Here is a 17,012-nt window from a genome sequence, read left to right as displayed (position 1 = left end):
TGATTTAATTGCCTGAAATTAGGAAGTTATGTGTTGATACTTTTGAGGCGATCTAGATCAGAGGTGAGCTAAGCAGGGCTGTTAAAATTATGGAAGGTTATAGTCACTAGGCATGCACATGGTGCTCGTATGTAAGTGCAGACAGACGCATAAACAGACTCATACACATAAAAATCTTTTTTTAAACAATTGAAAGGCGTGAAGCAGGACAGTAGTAGTACTGGCCTTTCATCCCAGCCCTCCAGAGGCATAAGCTGGCCAATCTCTGTGAGTTCGAGGCCAGCCTGGTCTACAAAGTGAGTTCTGAACGTGTGTTTTATTTTTTATTTTTCAAGTATAATGCTAACTTTATTGTAAAATGAGATTCTCTGGGTGAAGCATCAGCAACACTAGTCCTGCCTGCCATTATGTGGATGAAAACAGCTAGACTTCTGTCTGTCAGTGAGACAGTAACAAGCACTGGATAGACATTGTAAGAAAACGGTGAACATGGCAACCGCTAATGCAGAGTGAACATTACCCAGCATGAAGTCAGTGAAAAACTGAACATGACTCTCATTGTATGGATTGAAATAAGAAAAAGAATATGGTAATTTTACCCATTACACTTTGTAAAATCAGAGACATGAATTTATAAGCAGTGCCTTTAATAAAGACGGTAATTTAATTTCAAATAAATATATTTGCTTTCTATTCCTTTATCGTGTATTTTATTATGTTTCTAGCTGGCAAAACCCACCCGATTATTGAACTCAGTAATAACCCAATCCATGATGCTCCATCTGTCATACATCTAACTCACTTTACATACACTGCAAGTTCACATAGCATCCCTATAAACTGCTAGAACCTCCCGAGCCCAGTGTGACTGGCCTTTTGGACAAGGCAAGGGAGGGTCCGTCTGAGCATCCTCAGATTCAGCCTGCTCTTCCCACAAGTGCCAACAAGGGGCAGCTCCTAGCTCTCCTGCTCCTCGTAGTGAGCGTAGCCACTGGCATAGGTCCTTCCTAAATTCAAGTTACTGAACAGATCTGATGACTCAGCATTTGAGTCCTTCCCATCTTCTTCCTCTTCATCCTCTGCTTCATCCTCCTCCTCCTCATCATGGTATCCAGTATCTCCATACTTGTCCGACGCATCATACCCTTCTTCTCCTCCAGTCTGCCTGCCAAATTTCAAGGAGCGTGTTGACATGTTAAGATCCTTTGTCTCCTGTGTTTCATGCCCACATTTAGGGCAAGGAGGTTGTTTTCCTTTTTCTTGCTTAAACACTTTGCTCCTTGTATGTTCATCACAGAAACAAGCCTTACAGCGGAGACATGAATGCTGGCCAAGTTGACTGCAGGAAACACATTTAAATGTTTCTGCTTCTAAAACTTGGCAGCTGGCTTGATGCTCAAACTGGTCATCTTCACAGAGAAAATTATGGCAAAACGAACAGCTGAATATTCTTCCTCCATGGTCCCATACCCCTTGCTCACATTCAGGCACAGGCATGGGTGCTAAGACACTTCCTCCCATGGCAAACCCAAGCTTCGCAGAAGTCACATATTGCACCCACCATAACAAGGCCAGTACTGTACACACCAGCATGCTTGATAACACAGTCTGAAGACTTCATCATACACTTTGTTTTCCCACACTGTGCACAAATTGGTAACTTCTGAACAGAATTACAACAATAGCAAAATGCTCTATTCTTCTGCCGCCTCTGACATTTGTCGCATTCCATTGAAGCATTGCATGGGTGTTTGGCTAGGTCGACAGTACTTCTTGATGCTCGCAGTTGTTTCTCGAGTTCTCGGCGGTTCTCTGCCTTCTTCCTCACACCGGTCTTTTTCTTTGGCATGTTCCCTTCTTTCGCAGTGGCCGAGGACGCAGAGGAGAGGGCGAGCCTGAACGTGTGTTTTAAAGTGTCACATTCACTCTGAAACCCACCCAATCTTCGTCAGCATGAAGAACTGAACACCTACTTAGCTGAATGATGGTTAAGTGGTGCTGAGCTGACTGCATCCCAGGCAGTCCTCTATGAAATTAGACTCGGGCTCCTGCTTCCCCTTTCTCAGATTCTCGTCTTTATCTTAGATGATGTGGACCATCCTGGGCCTTCACTTCCTGTCCTTAACATTGACTTTGTTATCACACAACAGCAATGTAACACACCTGTAACAGCTCCCTGGGACAGTTTGACACATTCTTGCAATTCCTGATGTTACACCAGACACTATAATGACACACATCATAGCTTTCATCATGTGGCTTGCGTGTAGTAGCCAATCGTCGAGCTCCAAACTCCTCCCGGATGCAGGTGTCCCATACACTGAACTTTGCCAGCTGTTGCAGAGGCCCAAGAGTGGCGCCATATACTTGTGGAATTCCCTGCTCAACCAGGTCTTCATCACCATCCCCCTGGGCTGTCAACCAACAGGAGGACAAGTGGCTTCGCCTGTTGCTGCTAAGTTGGTGGAAGAAAAGTGCTGGGATATGTGGGACAGCGACGGACACAGCAGCAGAGAAAGGGCTGGCAGCTAGTGCTTTGCTTGCCCACCAAGGGGTAGTGATGGACACAGCAGCAGCCGAGTTCCAGGAAGGGTTGGCGGCTAGGCTAGTACTGTGCTTGCCCACCAGCCTGAGCTTGAACTGGACCCGCAGCTCTCCCAGTAAGGCTGTCTTGCTGATCCTGCAGGATAGTGTGGGTAAGGCAAATGCACTCCGCAAAGGCTGAGGGGGGTGGGAGAGTGCAGTATGGATGGCTCCGCTACCTTCTAGATCCAAGGACACAGGACCGATTTTCCACTTTAGATCTCTTGTCTCTTTCCGCGGTGCTTTGCAGTCCTCAGGGCATAATACTTGTGGTTTTTTGATTATTTTTGTGGTAATAGTTATGGAACCGAGAGCTTTGCACACACTAAGAAAGCCCCAGTGTTTATCAAATCGACTACTACTCTGTTCTTTTAACATTGCTATGGTGGAATTATTTTTCATTATTTCACTCATTTAGTGATAGTGTACATGATTGATTGGTGCTCTATACATTGGTCCATCATGCTTTGCAGCATAGGGAAAAAAAAACATCGCTGTTCTTACTGAACTGATTCAAATCAAGAAAAAGGCTTACACATGGGCTCATCCAGGAAATTACTAGGTTTGTTGAAGAATGGCACATTCCTTCGGAAGAGCACCCTCAACATTCTGCCCTCTCTGGTGGCTGTAAAGGTGAGCTGCACGGCCCTAACACTTCTGTGGAGTTCCCACCAGTCTTAAGTTAGAGATGCCATGCCTCTGTTCTCGCTGAGGTCTGTGGAATCCCCAGGATTGACACAGCCTTTGCTTTGTTTTTTCTTTTTTTCTTTCTTTTGCCAGTTAATTTCTTGGCAAGTGGTCTCAGAAGTCCTTTGCCATCCAGTATTGTCGAGCATCCTTCTGGGTGCTCATTGGCTCATCTGGGGACATGCCTCAGCTGGATATGGCAGTGTGCAGCTGTAGCTGTAGCCACATCTGTTCAGGCTGTCATTTCTTGTGTCTTTGTAAGCAGCTTTCAGAGGTTACTGTGGGAATTATGATACACATGTGTGAACTAAGTCTGCTAGCACCAACGTTAGCAGCACTTTTTAATTATGTCTATCTCTCCGTAAGAATGGGTAAGTGAGTACAACATGCCCATGAATTCCAGAGAAGGGCTTTGCATCCCCTGAAGCTGGAGTTAAAGGTGCTTTTAGGCCACCTCGCGTGAGTGCTAGGAACTGAACTTGGGTCTTCCAGAAGAGCAGTACATGTTCTTAGCATCTGAGTCATCTCTGCTTCCTAGTACTAACATTTTACCATTTTTGATGAAGTGAGGGAATCTTACCTGAAATTGGTTTGTTTCCTCGGGTTTTTTGGGGGGTGGGGTGGGGCAGTACTAGAGGTGAAGCCTAAGGCTTAAGTGCTCTCCCACAGCTGGGCTTACCCCAGTTCTTTTTAAAATGAAAATTGCTGAGAATACATAAGTGCTGTATTTGCGTAAACCCTTCCTCTCATGATCCTCCTGTTGCCCCACCCTCTTCTCTACTTTCAGTATCACCGTGCTTGAACATGGTGGGGGGGAGGTGGGGTGGAGGGAGTGTAACTTCTATTTAACCACCATCTATGATTTCTAAAGGTTCCATTATTCCCTGTGTTTGAAGAACTTTGATTTTAATTAATTTTTGAGTGTCTCATTATGTAGCCCTGACTGGCCTTGGACTCACAGAGATCTGCCTATCTCTGCCTCCTGAGTGTTGAGTCCTTCAATACTATAGCAGTACTGAAGGTTTTAGTCAACCTTTACAAATAGGTCAGTAATTCATCATTTTACTTCATCTGTGAAATGGAGCTGACTCTTCTGTTTCCAGAAACAAGGTTTTCCTGAATATAGACTCGCCAAGTACTCTTTCAGCACTTAAATGGCATGCATCTTCCTTCTGGCCTTGTATGCTTTCTGAGGTGTCTCTATAGGTAATGCCCATTTTTTTTTTCCCTCAGACTTTTAATTTTTTAATTAATTAGTTAATTAAAAATTTAAAGACCAGGTCTCACTGTGGAATCCTAGCTGGCCTGGAACCATGTAGACAGGCTGGTCCTGAACTTACAGAGATCTGCCTGTCTCTTCAAGTATCTCTACCTGCTGAGCCATTTTACCAGCCCAGTAGTTTTTAGTGTTCAGATATCAATGCTTCTTGGTGCAGTTTGCACTTATCCAGCTCAGGGTCTATTTCTCCAGGGATGTGTATACTCGAGTCCTTTATAGAGGATGAGTTTTTTGTTTGGTTTCTCTTGTGATTCCACTCTCTTCTCTGGGTAGGGCTTGGGTCTGCTGTTCCTGTGTCTCCAGGCCTACATGCTGTGGGGATTCGTTTGGCTTATTGACTCAACTTGTTGTTTCCACTGAGTCCACCTATAAAAGTCTTAAACTTTGTCTTTAGCTTTATAATTTTGGTTTTCTTTTAAGTTCTGAATATTTGTAGGGAATTCTTTTTTTTTTTTTTTTTTAATTTCAGGATTCATAGACATGGGAACACTTTTACGACAGATATTCTGAAATCTTTTCGGTTCTTCGGATACTTGACCCATTCCATTAGTGTTGGCTGTGGCTTTAAGTCCCTGGTGTTTGACCTGAGGATGTTTTTTAGGCTCTTGGACACATGTTGTAGGAGATCGGGATCGTAAGCCTGGCAACACTGCGTAGTGCTGGTGACGATTGGCAAGCCTCTGGCTGCCTACCTCTGTCTTCTGGGAGGGCAACCCTAGCTCTGCCTGATGGGGAGCTGCCATGCCTCCGGTCAGGTCTGCTCGACAGGCTGAAAGTCTGTAAGCCTCAACTAGGGAGACTTTCACAGAAGCTCACCTCCTGGAGCTTTGGCGGTCTCCGTTACCCACATACTCACACTCTATTCCTGAGTTAGTCTGGTGTATGGAACTACGAGCTCTCTTTTATTATTTTATTAAAAATGCCTTTTAAGATTAAATTCTGTTATAGTTAAGTCTCCCCAGTGTTCCAAGGTCCCAGAAGCTTGGAATCCAGCAAGAATGCAGTAAGATAGTTACCTATTCAGTAATTAATTAAGCACTACAAAAGACGGAGCCAGTAGCTCAGAGCTGGTCTGCAAAATATTTACCTAGGACAGTAGCAAATCTCACCCAAACTAGGGAATACCATGAAAGAGCAAGGGAATCCCACTGAGATAGAACTTTTCAGTACAGGCTACATTGCATATTAGAAGCAAGTTGGTAAATTCTTCTGACAAATGGAAATTCTTCAGTTACTTAAAAGTTACACTCATATAAGAATTTAGCAAGGCCTAGGAAATGGGGGGGGGTGTTGGGTTGTGATATTGCATTATTCATGAGGCCTGCCAAGAGCAGAACCCCCTGGTGCTAGCCTTCACAAGGTTCAAAGGTATAGCACTAGAGTGTGAAATCCTTACCTGTCTCTAAGCTGACCCTAGGCAGGACTGCGTTATCTTTACTGTAAACATCTACCTGGTTCCTGTAAGTCCCTTTGTAGTCATTCCTTTGTTTTGTATCAGGTAACTTCAATGTACCTTGCCTTCTGTGACTTCCAACCCCTTGTATTTTCTGTACTACATAAGACTGGTGTTCATTTTGTGAGAATACATTCAGATTCTATACAATCTTGCGTGTTGGTCTGTCTGTCACCTGCCGACTCCTTGTCCATCTGCCCCAGAGACCCGTTCCACGCAGACAAAGGGACCCAGAGGGTCTGCGGCAGGAAGCCTGAAATAAACCTGGCTGAGCAGTCACTCTGAAGGGCTCCTCCCTTCTTTCCCTCCCAGGAAACCTGTGTCTGCATGGCCAGAGCTGGAGATTGCTGTCTATGATGGCAGTTCCTTTTACAAGATGGTTTTGTAGGCATCCTGGTACCTTGGGACAGAAGACTGCAAGCTTGGTGGCTTGTTGTGGCACAGAATTGGTATTTTATTACAACAAGCATTTAGAAGCTTTATTCTGGGTGTAGCTTTTTAAAAATTACACCTTGTGTTTGAACACATGCTTGCATCTGCACCACAGCACACACGTGGCAGCCAGGTGACATCTTGGGAGAGACTGTTTCATCCTCCCATCCTGAGCCCCAGAGGGTCATCAGGCTTTCTTGTACATTCACCTATTCAGCCATCTTGCCAATTTGGGCAGGGCCAGCATAGCCTTTAGGATTAACTTTTCCCATGGCTGAGCCAATAGTAGCCACTAACCTCTACCCAGTGGGCTCAATCGCAAGGCTTCTACTCCAGGTCATTTCTCTTTCCTAGCTTCAAAGATCTCAGGGACAGTCATGGCAGGAACAGCTAAGATCACATGACCCTTTGGGTTGGCTGGGCATCTACTCTGTGCAGTCTATCCTGTGTGGGCTCTGCTCTGAGTTCCACAACCTAAGACTCAATTCCCTTGAAAGCTGGGGGAGCTATGGTTGCCATGGGCCAGAATCTGGCAAGTGTCACTTTAAGGGCACTGTCACAGTGCTTGGTGTTAAGTCTAAAAACTGACTTGTGTGTGACACGGCCAGGCATTAGCTTGGCTTAGCTCAGAGAGTCCTTCCGATCTTTTTCCAGCTACTGATCAGGCATGAAGTTTCCTCTGCACCCTTCTAAGGGACTGTGTTATCTTCTGCATGCTTCAGGGTTTGCTTTGTCCATGTCTCAGATCCCATCTGTACTGGCTGGTTTTGTGTATCAGCTCAACACAAGCTAGTTAACAGAGAAGCCTCAGTTGAGGAAATACCTCTGTGAGATCCAGCTGTAAAGCATTTTCTAAATTAGTGATCCATGCAGGAGGCCCAACCCTTCGGGGGTGTGGGGTGCCAGCCCTGGGCTAGTGGCTGGGTCCTTACAGGCTAGTAAACAGTACCCCTCCATGACTTCTACATTAGCTCTTGTCTCCAGGATCCTGCTGTTTGAGTTCCTGTCCTGACTTCCTTCACTGATGAACAGCACTATGAAAGTGTAAGCCAAATAACCCCTTTTGTTTTTTGGTCATGGTGTTAGGTCGAACCAACAGAAATCCTAACTAAAACACCGTCCTTTTTTTTTTTTTTTAATGATTTTTATTTCACGTGCATTGGTGTTTTACCTGCACATATTTATGAGGGTGTTAGATCCCCTGGAACTGAGTTATAGTTGTGAGCTGCCATGTGGAAGCTGGGAATCAAACCTGTCCTCTGGGTTTTACCCACCGAGTCATCCCTGCCGTGTGGCTTTTGTCATGGCATGGCTTCCTGTTGCCTTTCACTTTGGCCTGTTTTTCCCTGCTTTATTTTATCTGAGTCAGCATGTTATTTACTGGGGCCTCCTACATTTTTTCGATCCTACACTTTATTTCTATTCATATTAATGGGTAACTCTGAGCCTCTAGGATAAAATTTTTCTGTTGTTCTTTTCCTGGGCTCTTTACTCAGGCAAAGCAAAAGCTCTCATTGGTGGGCAGGTCTCTTTGGTCACTGCATGGCTGGCCAGGGCACCCAGCTTCTGGGTAGTTCCTTGGGCAAGCACCTCTGGTACACTCTCCACATTCTCTACCTCGTTCCATATCGAAGAGCCAGGTTATCTCACATGGCCAAGGTAAGGCTCCAGGTGCTCACTGGTGTCACACCAGGTGCTCCCAGAGGGACAGGAACACACATAGGCCATGAGACATCCCATTGTCTCCTGATGGCTGGGAAAGACTGAGGCCCTCACAAGTGCCTATCTATGTAAAAGCAGCCAGAGTGCCTAGGGGTATGTGAACTGGGTATGGACAGAGCGCCAGGAGGAAAGCAGAGACTGGAGTGAACAGAGTACATGCTCTTTATCTCAGGGTGTAAAGGCACTACTTTGAGGCCAGGGACCTCAATGACTGTTTCCTGTGGGGCTGGCACACTGTGAGGGCAATGGAAACACTGGACCTTGGACTATGTCTCCAGATTCATCTAGAGCTCCTAGCTAGACCTCCATCATTTCAGACATTAGTGTGAGGCCAAACTTCTGAAGTAGAAGAAAGCTGTTCACCACAGCTCGGCCTAGCATAGACCCTCAGCTCCCACTGTTCAGTAAGGAAGGGTATGGGTTTTAGAACTGGAGTTTTTTCTCTAAACAGAAATGTTTGCTAACACAAATGGCTGCCTTGATACCGAATCTCCCAATATCACAAGCTTCATGAGTGAGGAGTGGCTAGAAAGTGCAGCAGGGATGCAGAGGTGACAAACTCAGTGTGGAGAAAGTGACAGACAGCCTAGACCTGCCGGCACCCAGTGCTTTACAGTGTGGCATCAGCTACCGCATGTCAGCTGTAGGCCTCAGAAACAAAGTCACCACAGCTCCTTTCTTTTCTGAGTGGATACCTGCCGCAAGTGCTTCTGTCTGAGGCTGCGCATGAAACCCTGCTCATACTGTACCGCAGCACCCAGAAGGCAGGCACTGCCTGCTATAAGCTAAAAACCCACGACATTTTTTGGAAAAACTCTGGCTCAGAAAATTTAAGAATGAGAGCAAATGAGTCCAAAGCTGAGATTTGAGATAATTCAGTTCTTTATGCCACTCAACATGTACAAATACATTCTTAGGTAAGGCCTCCACTCTGTGCTTTAAAAATATTAATTCTTTCAGTAAGCACAGACAGTATGGCCTCCTGCATCAGCCCTCTGTGCTGCTGAGTGCTTGATATAGGTCATGGAAGGAAAGTTCTTCTTTGGCAAAAGCATGCCCAGCAACGTTACCATATTGGCATTTTACTCAGGATAACTTATTTCATGAACAGTGGGACTGTAGTAGTCTGAATCTTAGATGGAATAGCTGTAAATAGCTGAAGCTGAAAACCACCCTGGGCCAGGCAATAAGAAAGTGCCTACTCGAGATTGTGGCTGCTGGCTTAGCCTTTTCTGTTTTAAAAGTTATTTCTTTAATGTGTGAGCACATGCCATACATGTGGAAGCCAGAGGAGACAGCTCTGTGGAGCTGGCTCTCATTCCACCCTTACAGGGGCTGGGAGGAGGGCAAACTCAGGTCACCTGATGTACAAGCACTTTTGCCACTGAACTGTCTTGCCCATTATTTGGATATTTTTAACCAAAAAAGGAAATTCTGCTGGGTTGTCAGCCAAAAAACCCGATGTTGGGACTAGAGAGATGCCTGTGATTGAGAGCACTGGCTGGCTCTTCCAGAGGTCCCAAGTTCAATTTCCAGCAATCACATTTATCTATAACGGGATCCAATTCCTTTTTCTGGCATGCAGGAGTACATGCAGACAGAGCACTCATATACATAAAATAAACAAACAAACAAACAAAACAACCCTGGTGGCCACAGGAACTCGTGACTTTTAAGGTCTAGTAGAATATGAAGTTCAACTAAGGTTAACCAGAACAGACCCCCCCCCCCCCCCATCACAGGGGAGGAAAATCAAAACAACTGTGGCTTTGGGTTGCTCTGAGAGCTTTCACTTTCAGCAGAGTGGAGCTAGGGCAGCACAGTGGTGTTCCCTGGGAAGAAGCTCCACAAAGCTTCTCTACAGTATCTGCTCTTGCAAGTGCACACCTTGCAGGCTGTGCTCAGCGCGAAGGACAGGGTGACTATGGGGTTCTCAGTGCTTGAACAGAATGAAAAGGGAGGTCACCCACAACTGAAGACCCTGCTTCCTGGGATCTGCTTGCAAGCTCCCTGAACAGTGGGTGTTGTGACACCTGCCATCCTAGCACTGAGGAAACGAGGCAGAAGGCCAGCTTGGACCAAGCAGCAACAAGCAAAACAAAACAACAACAAAAATGAGCGAGAGCAGGGCTAGGAGGAAAGAGGCACAACGGTGTGCAGCCAAGACCTGGACTCTACCTAATGGTACCCCTGTCTCAGCTCCTTAGAAAGAATGCAGGCGTAACCTGCTGGGGTAGGTGTTTAAGCGACAATTAGAGATGCAACTCTCCTTCTGAGAGGCCCACCCTGCAAGTGTTTCCTTCTCTGAGCACTTGAGAATACACCACTTTCACTCAAGCTGAGCAGCAGCCTCCAAGGCAGAGCCAAGACTCAGGAAGCAGAGAATGATGATAGTCAGCAGTGTGTTCAAGCTACCAAGAGCTTCCATGCCCCATAGCAGACCACTAGCACCAGTTTCCCATAGAGGGCTGGCCCCACCTCTTCACAAGTTTGAGGATCATACTTCCTTGGCAGACTAGAAACTACCAGCTTGGCTGGGGTCACAAGAACTAGTTAGAACGTTGCTTTGGCCAGGGTGGGGAAATCAAGAAGCTGGCAGTCTAGAGGTCAGGTAAGCACCACTGCTCACTGTGAAGGGTGAGGTTATGGAGTCTGTGGACTGGGGAGAGTGGTTTCCACTTAACAGAATGAGAGGGTATCCTCTTACCTGGGAATGTATCATACACTATCTGACCTCTAAAATGCTACTGTGTGGTACCCTGAGGTTAGCACCTTTCTCACAGTGCAGGCAGGCTGCTCTCCGGCACTGTGTACACTGACAGGCACTAGTGTCATTTCTTCCACTGAAGCATTCTTGTGAGGAAGTCCTATCTGTGATGCTAGCACTGCCTTGGTTAGCTGCTGGGCACCAGCCCAATGACAGCAACACTGGCAGAGGGTTAAGTCACAGCTTTCCCTAGACTCTGGGAGGAGGATGCTGAGGCTCCTGGGCAAGTCCTAAACCTAAACCACCGGAGTACTACCATTCGCCTTTTTAGACGCTGTCCTTCCTGCTCTGTTCCTCTAGGTATGTGGCTGCCAGCAGAGACCACCCTCATGGCTAATTGGCACAATTCCTGATGCCTAGTGGGGAGCAAAACTGACCTTGTTTGCACACTAAACCCAGAAGATGACAGGCAGGAAGACTGGCAGTTAAGTGTGAATGCTAGGCAGGCAGTGAGTAAAACCAGACATGCATTTATTTTGCATTAGATTTCACTGGTTCAGATGTCTAAAGCCAGAATAAGCCCACCTGTCTCTCCAGGGCTGACCCTGAAGTGACTACCCTGATTATGGCGTATGCTGCAGCTATGAAACTCCCCCTCTTGGAACCACTGGCAAATTGGAAGACAGTCATAATGGAGTTGTGGCAGAGTCTTAGACTGGGCTGACTCCCCAGGCAGGATGGCAATGACAGAGTCTGTTAAGGAGCCCTGGCTCATGCTATGACCATGGCATAATCACCTACCAGCCTTGCTTAGAGAGCCCTAGCCTGCTGTGTCTGGGTAGCAATCGAGGGAAGCCTCCCTGCCTTTGGTTCTGATCGTCCAGGTGTAGGTTCTAAGGCTCTAAGACATCCACATGTAGACCTGAAGGAAGAGCTGCTGTCTAGGAGCCAGACTACTGCTGCGTCTGGAGAAACTGAATTATGTGCCTAGCATGGTCTCTTTGTATTTCTCTTCAGTAGTTTCTTGACTCAATGTCTTTGTGTTTGCTCTATACAATGAATACAAAGTAAATAAGAATAGAAAAAATAATTAAAGCATCAAATTGTACAAATTACAAATCTGTTCCAAAATATACTTACATTAAATAAAATACGCATTTCAGTAAGATCTACAGTGAATGACTATGCATTCTGGGAAGCTTCACATCTAGGTAGGGTCAACATTCGTGGAAGAAGCTAAGAGAGTGTGCATCCAATCACAGTTTATAGCGGGTTTCTTATTGCCAATCTGCCAGTCACATGGAACATGTCATTACACCACTTGTGCAGGACACCGATTGTTGGGGGAAAGGAAGCAAGCGCTATATCCTCAGTGGTGAGTTCATTACAACTTCAGAGGGATTCCACCAGACAGCCTAGACAGTAGTTTCAGTAAACATGTTAAGGGAAGCAGACAACTCTCTTGAGGCCCAGACACACTTTCTTGCTGTATTATGTTGTTCGCCACCTATAGTGGGCAGTCAGGAGGGTCTTCTTCAGGACAGCATGGTCGCAGGACTGGGACAATCCCAAGGGGCTGACAGGGAGTATGAGGATGGGGAGGAGGGCTACCTCGAGCTGTTTCACATCAGAGACAACTGTGACAAAGTCCTCAGACCTGCGATCTCTCCTCTTATCATCTGGCATAGCGTTTGATGTATTCATCCACTTTGTCCCGAAAATCCTCCTGCAGAGGGAGAGGACACAGCAGAGTGAGAGAGAACAAAGTGACACTTCAGGAACACAGCAAATCTCCAAAGTGAAGGACCCTATGGATAAACCTGGCTTCCTGTCACCAATGGCCCACCACTCCATGACTGCAGTACAAAATGTGCAGGAGACAGTACAGTGGAAACACTAAGAGCCGCTCACCCACACAGGACTGTTCTGGTTTTCTGCAGGAGACCCTGGTGCAAAGTCATTCCAGGTGCATCTCCCTCAGCGCTCCGTCCCTTCCCTTCCCTTCCTTTCCCTTCGGTTCTGATGCTTCATTTATGGACCTATACCCTGCTTAGACACAGGCCCCGGAGTGTAGCCACATTGCACTGTGATTGATGGCAACTCTTACAGCTTGGTACACTTACACTGGTTCCTTCAGGAGGCTTGGGTATTTGATTAATAGGCTTTTTCTCAGAAGCACCTCATACCCATCTGAAGTAGGTAAGACAGAAAATGTTTGATATACAAAACAAAGCTCTGCCTGCCTGCATGTGCAAAATGATGGCCAGAGTCAGGCCCTCAGCAGGCACATCAGAAAAAAAAAAAAAAGAAAAAAAAAACAACAACAAAAAACTCAATCTTCTGAGAATGGCTCAAAAATAAGAGCAAGCTATTCAGAAGCACAAAGCAAGCATACTCTGCAACACTTGATCAGCCTAGAAGTTTCCAGGCAGTATATACAGGCTCAGGGGTTGTGTCCATTGAGCCTCAAAGATAAACAATCAGCCCACAATTCAAACTAAGGACATACAGTATCTCTGATGCAGTAATCTACCTGTAGGACCAAATCAAATACTTCAGGATGTAGTTGTGTTTACTGACTACTGTGGGGAAACCTGAATGATCAAAGACGACCACCCAGAAGGGAACATATGGACTGATCAGAAAGAAAAAGAAAGACTAAGAGTAAAATGTGGCCTGATGTTACTCATTTTCCTTCTCTACCTTTGTACCACTGTGGTGGAGTTTTGCTGTTTTGTTTTGCAGTGCTAGACAAGTGCTCTTAAGATTTAACTTAAGATCACAAAGGTATACCCCCGGCCATCCCTTACTGCTAATGAAGTAATGAAATTTTATTATGGCTTCACCTGTAATAAAAACCACATTGACTATGAGCAAACCACACATTTACTGTAACATCATATATAAATTGCCTTAAATGGCCGCTTGGCAACCACCACTGAAGCCTCACTTACCAGCTGAGACCCCCTACGACCTTTAACCTAGCGTGCCTACCTAGAAGCAGCCCATTTGTCAGCTCACCTTGTCCCGCAAATGATGTTCTGCAGCTTCAATATTCAGTGGATCATCAAAATTCAAGAGATCCTTTAAAAGAGAGCAACTCATAATGAGTGTGGGAAAGAATCTCTTTACACTGTAGCAAAGTCTTAGTGCCCTGGCGCTGACAAGAGCTTCCAAGAGCTCCCAGCACTCCATGTCCCTCACTGCAGAGTGCTGAGCAGGGGTGGCTTTCAAAATGGTGAATGAGGGTTCAGTAAAAGGTAAGTGTGTGTTCACACATGACTATCCCCACTCTGGGGAAACTGGAGATAATAGCAATTACATTAATTTGAAGCTATCTGATAACTAATGAATGACAACCATTATCTTAAAAAGATTTATTTTTATTTTCTATGTATGAGTGTTTTGCTTGCATGTATGTAGGTGTAGTGTGTGTGTGTGTGTAAGCCAGAAGAAGGAACTCAAGTTACAGAAGTTGTGAGCTGCCATGTAGGTGCTGGAAATAGAACCTGGGTCCTCTAGAAAAGCAGCCAGTGCTTTTAACCACCGAGTCACCTCTCTGGCCTTGAGTCACCATTCTTTGGAGGATGGGGTAGTTGAGACAGGATCTCTCTGTGTAGTCCTGGTTCTCCTGGAACTCCCTCTGTAGACCAGGCTGGCTTCAAATTTAAGAGCTCTGCCTGTCTCTGCATCCCAAGTGCTAGAATTAGGGTGTGTGCCAGCACTGCCAGCTAGAGCAACCATTCTGTTGTCTGTTGTTGGAGACACGGTTTCTCATTGGGACCTGGAACTCACTCATTAGGTGAGGCTGGATGACGGCGACCCTCCAGCGATCCTGCCATCTGCAGTGCTGGAATCACAGGCACAAACCTATGCCTAGCTTCTTTATATCAGTTCTTGAAATTGAACTTGGGCCCTCATGCTTGTACAGCAAGCATTTCCCTGACTCAGGTAGCTCTCCAGTTCTACTGTTTCCTTTCTTGCAGTATTTATGATCATACATTTTGACAGTGAATGCATGCATATACATGGTTACAGGGCAATTTTTAGGAAGTGGTAGGTTTTGGGGATTTAACTTAAGATTATCATCAGGCTAGGGACTCTGCTACACCATTAAACTGGCTCTTCATTTCTTTTACTTTTGGAGACAGTATTTCTGTAGCCCCGGCTGCCTGGAACTTACTCTATATACATCAGGCTGGTCTCAAACTCAGAGCTCCATCTGCTTCTGTAGCCCCAGTGCTGAGAATAAGTCTACCACACCCAGCCCCATTTCCTTTTAAAAGCATTCACTTCTCTAATTTCCTGTCTCCTCTGTGTATACAAGTTTCTCTTTTGACCTTGCCTGAGTGGTCTTATTCCTTTCTGACTTCTCTTCAAATGTACTAACTCAAAAATCCAAAGGGAACAATATCTGGTGTCCCCAAACTCAGGGGAGCAGACTTTTTCTGTTGGGGCTTTAACAGGAGAAGCAACTAAACATGTAATTAATTATTGACTGCATTAATTTTTTTATACATATGCTTGGTGTCCCAAATCAAATTACAACAGATAATGGAACTGGCTATTACACTCAAGCATTTGAGATGTTTTGTCAACAATTTAACATTACCCATATTACTGGGATTCCTTATAATCCTCAAGGACAAAGTATTGAGAAACAAATGTTATGGAACTTTAAAACAATATTGTCATAAAATAAAATGGGGGGAGTTATATCCCCATACACCACACATTTACTTAAATCACGTACTTTTTATTTTAAAATTTTAAAAATTTGGATACCAAGGAACTCTCTGGGTGTCTATGGCACCCTACAACCAGGCATACTTATGCCTAGGTGAAATGGAAGGATCCACATGCTGGCATATGGCATGGTCCTGATCAGGTATTTAGGATGGGATAGAGGGCATGTTTGTCTTCTTTCCCCGGGATGCTGAAGGAGCATGCTAGGTTCCAGAGTGATTTGTTAGACATGCTGATGCTGGGACAAAGAATGATGCTGACATGAGTTTTTGGAGTACCCTGACAATGGTGACTGGGAAGCTGTTTTGGACATATGTTCCTGACCCACCTTTGCTTGCCTATATCCCAGATTGGACAAGCTGCCTTGCTTTGTGCTTTTAGACCTTGTGGGACATAGAGCATGGAGAATGGTAACCGCCTTCAAAAACGTAATCAAAAAGAGTTACACTGACTCTTCTCTTTCCTTTAATGGGACCGGTTATTCTGACTCAATCAGGGACTGCTCTAGAGATTAATCCAATATTGGAAATAACAGTCTCCATTTGGAAGGCTGGTTCTGGACATTTTTACAGACATTTGAAAGTTAGCTGCAGTTCTCTATGATATGTTATCAACAGATAAAATTGGGACAGGATCTGGATTTCAAACAAATGTTAGTGCATGTGTTACGGCTCCAAATCTGTTATTGTTTGGTTATGTTGAAATTATTTTGTTTCTCCCATGGTATTTAGTGTAAGTTGTATTGATTGTACACTTTGTAATTGTGCTGGTGTATTGAAACCTGGTATGTCTGTTATGGTGGTCTATCAAACAGCTTTTGTTTTATTGCCTGTGAGTATTACAGGACCTTGGTATTCTGAAAGAAACTTGCAGGTACTGGAAGAAGAGATGGCAGGAACTCTTCGATAACCCCATGTTGAGCGCCTGAAATGGAATTCTACCCTACCTTCTCTCCTTCCTTGACCCAATGCTTGCTTGGCTTACTAATTCTACTATCGCTAGGACCTTTTCTTTTTAATAGAATTATGGCCTTTATTTAGGGACAAATAGATACAATTAAGACCCAACTCTTGCAGATTCATTATCACTAGCTGGCAATGTCAGATCTGGGAGATGGCTTTGATGACATTCTTACAAATGGCCCTTAAAATAACCTAGCTCATGCTTGGCCCTTCACCTTCCCAGTTCGAAGGACTGGCTGGTCAGTGACAGGCAACTGAGAGGGGCAGCCGCCCTTAGTATGAATGCAACCTAAGACAGGGAACCCTGCTAAAATGATGGGGTCCCCCCATAACGGATCAGACCTTTCTGGGCATGATCAGGTATTTAGGATGGGATAGAGGGCATGTTTGTCTTCTGGGCAGGCACAGTCCCCTTGGAGTCTCTAGGTCCAAGCTGATTTA

The 17,012-nt window shown here is 45.3% G+C and overlaps 1 protein-coding gene and 1 pseudogene across 10 annotated transcripts in view; both read right to left on the bottom strand.

The window, feature by feature from the left end:
* Nucleotides 1–310: 310 nt before the first annotated feature.
* Nucleotides 311–7,613, bottom strand: Gm7785 (annotated as a pseudogene).
* A 3,759-nt stretch (nucleotides 7,614–11,372) lies between these two features.
* Nucleotides 11,373–17,012, bottom strand: part of Ube2f (ubiquitin-conjugating enzyme E2F (putative)) — a 36,832-nt gene continuing 31,192 nt past the window's right edge. For 6 of the 10 annotated variants that reach the window (NR_149825.1, NM_001355761.1, NM_001355763.1 and 3 more), the window contains 2 exons: nucleotides 13,885–13,947; nucleotides 11,373–12,589 (listed from right to left, as the gene is read on the bottom strand). Coding sequence is in view for 9 of the 10 variants with exons in the window: in NM_001355761.1 (NP_001342690.1) it covers nucleotides 12,539–12,589; nucleotides 13,885–13,947 (114 nt within the window). In the remaining variant the exon portion in view is untranslated. The remainder of the gene's footprint in view (nucleotides 12,590–13,884; nucleotides 13,948–17,012) is intronic. The other 4 variants (XM_017322263.1, XM_006529838.4, XM_011248067.3 and 1 more) reach the window with 2 other exon arrangements.

This window comes from Mus musculus, chromosome 1, assembly GCF_000001635.26.
Source record: "Mus musculus strain C57BL/6J chromosome 1, GRCm38.p6 C57BL/6J".
Taxonomy (NCBI): domain Eukaryota; kingdom Metazoa; phylum Chordata; class Mammalia; order Rodentia; family Muridae; genus Mus; species Mus musculus.
This window is presented reverse-complemented; position numbering and strand designations above follow the sequence as displayed.